The sequence below is a fragment of the Natator depressus genome, chromosome 9 (assembly GCF_965152275.1).
Source record: "Natator depressus isolate rNatDep1 chromosome 9, rNatDep2.hap1, whole genome shotgun sequence".
NCBI classification, from domain to species: domain Eukaryota; kingdom Metazoa; phylum Chordata; order Testudines; family Cheloniidae; genus Natator; species Natator depressus.
In genome coordinates, this window is record NC_134242.1 from 48,873,971 (window position 1) to 48,883,235 (window position 9,265).

Genomic DNA, 9,265 nt, shown 5'->3' on the forward strand with positions numbered 1-9,265 from the left:
GACATTCAGAGAGTTCATAAGGGTGCATGCGGTTGACTTACTGTAGATATATTGGAATGTATATGGTGAATTTTCACTTCACTACTGTTAACTAAATGTATGCCCTGTAAGGTAAGAAAATACTTATGAAGATGACCTTAACATGCGATTCCTATTCCTTTTATGCATAGGGTTTTCTTAATTGTAATGATCTTGTCCTGTATTTTATATTATTTCGAGTAGCAATTTCAACTAAGTTAGTTAAGCTTTTTGAATGGGAACTTCGTTCAATTTTTTAAAAAGAACATAAGAAGCCCTGAAGGTTAACTAGGCTTCCTCTTAAAAAAAACAAACAAAAAAAGTGCCAAGAACAAAATTTTTCTCTGTCAAACAGGACCGGCTCTAGGCACCAGCAAAGCAAGCACATGCTTGGGGAGGCACAATGCCAGGAGCGGCGTTCCGGCCACCCTTTTATTTATTTATTTTTTTTGCTTGGGCAGTTGCACTCTCGGAGCTTGGGGCAGCAAATTTTTTGCTTGAGGCGGCAAAAAACCTAGAGCCGGCTCCGCTGTCAAACACAGCGTTCACAAGATAGGCACTCCTCTGCTCAGACTTTAGGAGGTTCATAGCAGAAGGGTTTCCCTTCTGCAAACTACTTAACATACACAGAAAGGGAAGAATGGAAGGTGTGCAAAAGTTTAGCTGTCCTCCAGTGAATCTACTAAGATGTGCAACAACTTTGCTGCATATCTTGCACGACTGTGTATCTAAGGAGGTGCACTGGTGGATTCACAGATGCATAATTTAAGACCACAAAGGACTATTAGATAACATAAGCTCCTATGCACTATGGTAATACAAATAAGAATAATCTAGCCTAGCTCCTGTATATCACATTTCATGCTGGTATCCAACCAAGCCCAATGACTTGTGCTTTGCTCATGCATATCTTCCCCAAAGACAACCAGTCTTGATTTGAAGATATCAAGAGGTGGAGAATCCACCACTTCCTGGGGTAGTTTGTTCCAGTGGTTAATCATCCTCACTATTAAAAAAGGGTGCCTTATTTCCAGTTTGAATTTGTCAAGCTTCAGCTTCCAGCCAGTGGTTCTTGTTCTGTCTTTCTCTACGAGATTAAAGAGCCCTTTAGTACCTGGTATTTTCTCCCTGAGAAGGTATCTATGACGTTGCACTCTATATGTTTTAGGGAAATATGCTTATGAGTATAAATATGATGTAACTGGAACATGCTTTATCCAAAAAGTCTCTTGTAAGGTATCATTACAAGGGTTATAACCTACTGAATATATTCCTCCTATTTGTATGCATGTAACATTCTTGTATCTGAAGCTAGAAATATAAAGTATAACTCTGAGATCCTATTGTAATTATGCAAAGTGTGGGCCATTAATGGTGGTTTAGAATCATGATGGCTCCCATTGACTAGGACAGGGGTGGGCAAACTAGGCCCATCAGGGCTTTGGATTCAGCCAGTGGGACTGCCACCCCCGTGGCGTTGCGGGCCCTGCAGCGCTCCAGGAAGCAGCTGGCACCACGTCCCTGCGGCCCCTGAAGGGGGGGGGGGGGGAGAGGGCTCCATGCGATGCCCTCGCCTGCAGGCACTGCCCCTGCCCCCACCCCGCAGCTCCCATTGGCCAGGAACTGCAGCCAATGGGAGCTGCGGGGGAGGGGCGGCAGTACCTGCAGCCGAGGGCAGCGTGTGGAACCCTCTGCACCCGCACCCCCACCCCAGGGGCCGCAGGGATGTGGTGCCGGCCGCTTCTGGGAGCGGCGTGGGGCCAGGGCAGGCAGGGAGCCCACCTTAGCCCTGCTGCGTGCTGCTGCCACCCTGGAGCCGCTCCAGGTAAGTGGTGCCAGGCCAGAGCCCGCACTGTGAACCCCTCCTGCACCCTGCACCCCAAACCCCTGAGTCCCCTGAAGCACCCAGCACACTTCTGTGCCCCAATCCCCTGCCCGAGCCCCCTCCCACACCATTCCTGCACCCCAACCCCCTTCCTGCACCCTGCACCTCTCCTGCACCCCAACCCCCTGCCCTGAGCCCCTTCCTGCACACTGCACTCCTTCCGGCACCCCAACCCCTGCCCCAGCCCTACATTCATGGCCCTGCATGCAATTTCTCCACCCAGATGTGGCCCTTGGGCCAAAAAGTTTGCCCACCCCGGACTAGGACAATTGATTGTAGATGGTTTATTTACCTGCAAACCTTCTTGGGTACGTGAAGGCCAGCCCTAAAAGAATGGTGGCTGGGGTCTCACAGGACATGTGAACAGGTCACCTGATACTGGAATCCATCTTAAACCTGGTGCTTTTCCATTTAGAAGGAGGGGTGGAGACCCAGAGACACACAAGATTCCCACCTTGGGCCAAAGCTATAAAAAGGGAAGGAGCATGACAGAGGAGGCTGCCAGTCATGAGAAGACCTTTAGTTTCCACCTACGATGTCTGCTGGAACTAACAAGAACTGTACCAGGGGAAAGGATTGGTCCCAGACTAGGAAGAAGTCTAGTCTGTGAAAAAAGCTTACTGGAACATCTCTGAGGGTGAAATATTACCTGTAATCAGTATTTTATGTATTAGGCTTAGACTTGCGTGTTTTTGCTTTATTTTGCTTGGTGACTTACTTTGTTCTGTCTGTTATTACTTAAATCCTACTTTTTATACTTAATAAAATCACTTTTATTTATTAATGAACCCAGAGTAAGTGATTAATACCTTATGGAGCAAACAGCTGTGCATATCTCTCTATCAGTGTTATAGAGGGTAGACAATTTATGAGTTTACCCTGTATAAGCTTTATACAGAGTAAAACTGATTTATTTGGGGTTTGGATCCCATTGGGAACTGAGTGTCTGGGTGTTGGAGACAGGTGACCTGCTAAGCAGTTTTTGGTTAAAGTCTGCAGCTTTGGGGGTGTGGACCAGACCTGAGTCTGTGTTGCAGCAGGCTAGCGTGTCTGGTTCAACAAGGCAGGGTTCTGGAGTCCTAAGCTGGCAGGAAACAGGCTCAGAGGTAATTCCAGCATGTCAGGTGACAGTCCCAAGGGGGTCTCTGTAACTGAACCCATCACAGTACTTATACACGGCTATCAAGTCACTGCTCAATCTTCTTTCTGATAAACCAAACAGATTGAGCTCTTTCAGTGTCACTGTAAGGCATTTTCTCCAGTGCTCAGATCATTTCTGTAGCTCTTTTCTGCACTGTCTCCATTTTATCAACATCCCTTTTCAAATGTGAACACTGTCTACGGTATCCCAGTATCAGCTGGAGAGCTATTCTCTTGTGGATAAGAAGAGTTGGCTCCAATTTTTGCCAGGATGATTTTCTGACAAAGAAATACCCTTTTTTGCAAAATGGAAATTTTCCATTTTACTGAAATTTTTTTCCATGGGGGTCAATTAAAATGACAGCTCCCTGCTGCAGGCAGAAAATGAAATTGAAAGACAGCTGCCGAGGCTCTGGGGCCAAAAAGGCACAGAGCCAGGACACTCAGCCTCCTTGCCTAGCTCTACGGAGTTGGACAGGCACAGAGCTGGGGTGCTCAGGGTTGGAAGGAAGGCGAGAGGCTGAGCATGCCAGCTCTCTGGCTCTCAGGCAGCCAGGCAGGAAGGCTCTTGTCAATTAAGTAAAATGGACAAGAGCCTGCCAGGCGGGCAGCTGGGAAAATCCATTTTGGTTCTCCCAAAACGAAATTTTCCATTAATTTGTTTCCAGCAAAATAATTTGCTTTTTTGGTGTCTCATCCTAATTCAGGACAAATCCCACCCCCCAAAAAAAACAACCTGTAAAGTATTTTGCAGGAATTTCTTTTTTCTGACCAGCTCTTCTCTTAAAGCTCAGCAAAGAGAAAAAGTCCCCTTTGCTGAAAAGTTCCTGAGCTGCACAGACAAGGGGAGTCTAGGATTCCTGAGCTGAAAGAGAAAGTTGCACTCAGACCTCTGATATTTAAAAGACACTGTGGAAAAGTCATCTGTCCGTCTCCGTTCTGCTGCAGGGTGGAGTCTCTGTTCTCCTGCAAAGTTCCTGAGCTCTGCATAAGAGAAGAGCCTCTGATATTTTGGAAGAAAACAGTTACAGAGCCTCCTCTCTCCAGCAAAGCCCAGGTGCCTCTCCCACAATGCCTTTTACATTTTAAGAGGCTACGAACACTTCCCCTGAACTCATAGGAAAGCAGCAGCAGCTACAGAACCAGGCCAGTGAGGGGAAGTGCTGCATCTGAGCAACTTCTACTGACTTCTGTGGGAGTTTGTTGGTATGCGGGAGCTGCAAAATTGGGCCTTGGGGAGCCCTGCTTCTGCCGAATGCACTGCCTTCCAAGCCTCTGACTAGTTACATTTCTTTCTCGTACTCACCTCTAAAACTGATTTATTTATTTGAGAGAGAATGTTTCCTCTGTAGACTTCTCTGACAATCCTGGAATCTTATTATATGTATATTCCAAATATTTATCTGTCACTCTGAAGCCTAGAAAACCTGAGTCAATATGAGGCAAAGGAAACAGCTACAAGCATGGTTAAGGGTTCTTCTTGTTTAGAATATCATCTGGTTGAATCATCATAAGGATTCACAGTCTGTTACCATCCAATTAAGTTCTCATCCATTTTCAGTTTTACAAATTGTACCCTTACGACAACCTGCACTTTTACCCAGTACAGAAAAGCTCTAGGCCCCTTTGACATAAAATATAAAGATCAATAATTCCCTTCATTTTTTACTAAATTGCACCAATTCCATCCCATATAATCGCCCCAACCAACAAACCCACAGTCAAAAGCTGAAACAATCATCCTTTTCCAATCATTTAACACTGATGACTCAACAACCTTTACAGGCACTCAGGGAAAGACATGGGCTTTACAGTGTGCCCCACAGGCCATCAAGTTTGGGCTGTTTTGAACCAAGGAAGGGGAACAAGTTCCAAAGCCACAGGCATCGCAAAGAGTGCCCTCCCAACAGCACTCATTAATATGGTAATCACAGTAATAATTTTATTTTAAACTAATATATGCACAAGATCAGTTTAGATCTACATCAACCAACAGATTTGTGCTTCAACAAGTATTCAACAAAAAAATATTTGCAGATTAAGGGAATCAAAAAAAAAAAGTTGGATATCAAAACTAGAATCTGAAAAAGTAGACCTTTTTAAATTCCTTCAAAGTCCTAAACATGTTTAATTTCCAGAATATTATCCATTTTAAAAGTGGGTGGTGGTATTGTGGATATGAAACACATTTATTTTCATCCCTAACAAAGAAAACTGAAACTTCACTTTAAAAATCTCAGAGAAAAACTTAGTTGATGGTGATACTCAAGTTCTTGTGCTTCTTTAAGCCAGGTTGGGCTTCCTCCTGCTTTACAGAGACTCCAAAAAGTATGTGTGCCATGGGTGCTGGAACTAGGGGTTCTGCAGCACCTCCTGACTTGAAGTGGTTTCCATCATATACAGGGTTTACAGATTGTTTCAATGGCTCTCAGCACCCCCACTATAAAAATTTGTTCCGGCACCCCTGATGTGTGCTCCTGTTTCTTTGTATCAAAATGGGGAAGGACTGTACACATTTGAGTTAATTTCATGGAGGATTACAGTACCTGTGGTTAGGTATTTGGCGGTGTGTGTGTTCTCCCTGCATGCTGCCCCAGCTCTGTGCAGACAGACAGCATGGCAGACCTCGAGCGAACTGCCCAATGATCACAAGATCCATGAAGGTACGAAGGCACCAGGCCTGGTTTATTGTCAACAAAGCACGGTAATAGCACCTGACAGACTCTATGAGGATACTAAGATATCAAGGGAGGCAGGTATCATAGGCTGGAGGAGGCTGAGCCTACCCAAACTGCCACGTGTGGCCTCGCCCCCACTTCCCCTCCTGCTTCCTGTTCTGCAGGCAACTCTTCCTGTGTGCCATGGCCGCAGATGGGGCTGGCACCGGGGCTGCACTGCCCGGCCTCCCAGCGCTGGGAGGGCTGGGGCTGAGCTGCCTGGCCTCCTGGCACTCCGGGGCTGGGGCTATGCTGCCCGGCCTCTCGGCACTGTGGCAGGGGTGCAGCCAGCAGCCACAGTGGTGGGGGGACCTCTGGGCTCTGTTGACGGGCACAGAAGGAGTGGTGGCTTGGGCAGAAGGAGCAGGGAGGGGTCTAGCCTCCCCGAGCCAGCGGTTCACCCGCCGCCCACATAAGACATATATGCCCATGACAATGGATGCAGCTCAGTGAATGGCGAGACTTTCCATTCCCCCCCCAGACAAAGATATTCCCTCCAAGATACATCTTTATAACCTGATACAAACAAGTTACGTACTGCCTCTGACATAGTTACTGCCCCCGACATGGCTAGTTATCACCCATCACCTTGTACATGTTGGTTCAACTAAAACATCTTTATTGCGTACAGTACTGTTATCCTGACCTTTTCTTTTAAGAGAGCTCAGTGTGTTCCTCTTATCCTTGGGGAATGTTTTTGTACCATCCTTGATATGGGGATGTGTTTGTGTGAGTACTCTATGCTTAGTACTTCTTAGGAATGTGTATTTCTGTAACATCAGCAGTGTTTTGCCAGATTCTGTGAGCAGGGCCTGCCTAATACCAGGCCTCTGATACACGGGCTTATGTCTCAGGCTCTCTTCCCCCTACAGTACCCACACAAGGAACTTTTGTTTTTTTAAGTAAATGCAGTAAAAGTCAATTGATTATAAAGTAAGCAGGTTAATGTTTAGAGACAAACCACCAGCTAATTCTGCAACATTGCCAAATTCCCTTCCAGTGCCAGGGTTCTGTTAAGCCAGGGCCAGAGTACAAGGTCAGGGTATCTCTGCAGGCCCATGAACGCACCGGCTGTGCGTGTCCGAAAGGGGCACACCCCGCACACAGCGCTACTGGGGCTCGGCCGCCGAACCCCGGCCTGTCCCTGCTGCGGCCGGAGCTGTGCGGAGGGAGGTGCTGGAGCCCAGCCCAGCCCCAGGCGAGGTGCACGGGCGTACGGAGATACCGGCTCTGCCCACCACCGCACAGGCTCAGCACGAAACAAGGGGTGCCCCGCTGCCCTTCCCGGCGCTGCAGCGCGCCCCTCACCCCGGGAGCTGCTGCCAGGCTCCCCCAGTGTGGCGGGGGGGGGGGGAGCCCCGGTCGTTACCTCAGCGCGTTGAGCGGGGGGTTGTTCAGGCGGATCATCGCCACGGCTGCCGCCCCACGCGCGTACCGCTGCGCCATCCTCGCCGCCAGCGGCCTGGACTGTGCCCGGGGCGGGGCCCGCCGGCGGCGGGGCGGTCCCGTGTTCCCGAGCGGCTGCGGCAAAGCCCTGGGGAGCGCTCGTGAGCTGGCGGAGCGCCCCGCCCCCCGCCGCAAGGCCCAGCCCCGCCCGCACACAGCGGTACAGGGTAGGCCTCCCACCCCAGCTCACGCTGCCGCTGCCGCTGCCACTGCCACAACGGCCCGGCATTGAGACACAGTCACCCCTCCCAGAGCACACCTCCATTGCATGCCGCCCCCGCCCTCAAGAGCTGCCCATTGGGTACAATGCTCCTGCAGAGCACATCATTGCCCCATCCCAAGGCATACCAGACCACTCGCAGACGGGACAAACCACCCTCCCCAGCCCACCGCCATGGGCTACATCCGCCTCGCGCGTCCGGAGCACATTGCCATCAGGTACAACCCCTCTCCCACCCAGGAGAGACATGCACCACTCCATCACACCGTGTATTCCTTGTGTCCCTGTACCGGGGGAGTAGGTGGCCAGCTCCTGCGGGGCAAAGGATTTTCTGTGTAGAGTTTCAAAAGTGATACATGAAACACCAGCTGAATCTTCAGAGAGCAGGGTAGCTGTAGTTCAAAGGTGACTGCATTAACCTGCTGCAGGATCTTGAAAGGACCAAGGCATCGAAAGTCCAGCTTGCAAGCAGGTCTGCCGGTGCAGAGATGCTCTGTAGAGAACCATACCTTTTGTCCCACTGAGTAGGTGGGGCCTTGTTGTCGGGTGCTGGTCTGCATTCCATTTATAGTCTGCTCTTGCTTTTTCCAGGTATCCCATCACTTCTTCCCAGTCCCAGTGCATCTGCTGGATCAGGTGCGAGGAGGCCAGGTTGGGAGAGGAAGCGAGTAATTGGGTGTGGTATACATAGTAAAATAGGGGCTTTGACCCACAGTCATATGTGCTGAGTTGTTGTAAGCAAATTTTGCATAATGGAGAAGCAAAGACCAATCATACTGGTGGTGACTGATAGAGTAGCACAGCTGCTGCTCAAGAATTATGTTGGCCCTTTCTGTTTGGCCTTTAGACTGTGGATGGGGCTGGGGCTATGCTGCCCGGCCTCTCGGCACTGTGGCGGGGGTGCAGCCAGCAGCCACAGTGGTGGGGGGATCTCTGGGCTCTGTTGACGGGCACAGGAGTGGTGGCTTGGGCAGAAGGAGCAGGGAGGGGTCTAGCCTCCCCGAGCCAGCAGTTCACCCGCCGCCCACATAAGACATATATGCCCATGACAATGGAGGCAGCTCAGTGAATGGCGAGACTTTCCATTCCCCCCCCCCAGACAAAGATATTCCCTCCAAGAATATTCCCTCCAGCACAGCTGCTGCTCAAGAATTATGTTGGCCCTTTCTGTTTGGCCTTTAGACTGTGGATGGTATGCAGAGGAAAGACAAGTGCAGACTCCCAGCAGGCACAGGGCCTTGCACCAGAACCATGTCATGAATTGTGATCTCCACTCGGACTTGATGTGTTCCAGAAGGCCAGAGGCAGAATACATGGCTAATCCATAGCTGGGCTGTCTCTTCAGCAGAGGGGAGGCCTGCACATCCACCAATGTGATATATTCCATCATGTGCCAGCAATGCCCCTCTGCCATGTACATTGGCCAAACAGGACGATCTCTACGCAAAAGAATAAATGGACACAAATCAGACATCAAGAATTATAACATTCAGAAACCAGTTGGAGAACACTTCAACCTCCCTGGTCACTCAATTTCAGACCTAAAAGTCGCAATTCTCCAACAAAAAAAAATTCAAAAACAGACTCCAACGAGAAACTGCAGAATTGGAATTAATTTGCAAACTGGACACCATTAAATTAGGCTTGAATAAAGGCTGGGAGTGGATTGGTCATTACGCAAAGTAAAAACTATTTCCCCATGCTAATTTTTCCCCTACTGTTACTCACACCTTCTTGTCAACTGTTTGAAATGGGCCATCCTGATTATCACTGCAAAAGTTTTTTTTTCTCCTGCTGATAATAGCCCACCTTAATTGAGTAGTCTCTTTACAGTTGGTC

General features: G+C 49.1%; 1 protein-coding gene across 1 annotated transcript in view; it reads right to left on the reverse strand.

Annotated features, from left to right (window-relative positions):
• The window catches only part of EHHADH (enoyl-CoA hydratase and 3-hydroxyacyl CoA dehydrogenase), a 48,587-nt gene extending 41,302 nt beyond the window's left edge, over positions 1-7,285 (reverse strand). The window contains exon 1 of the mRNA XM_074964098.1: positions 7,130-7,285. Coding sequence (XP_074820199.1) covers positions 7,130-7,206 — 77 coding nt within the window. The 5' untranslated portion in view covers positions 7,207-7,285. The remainder of the gene's footprint in view (positions 1-7,129) is intronic.
• Between the last annotated feature and the right edge of the window lie 1,980 nt (positions 7,286-9,265).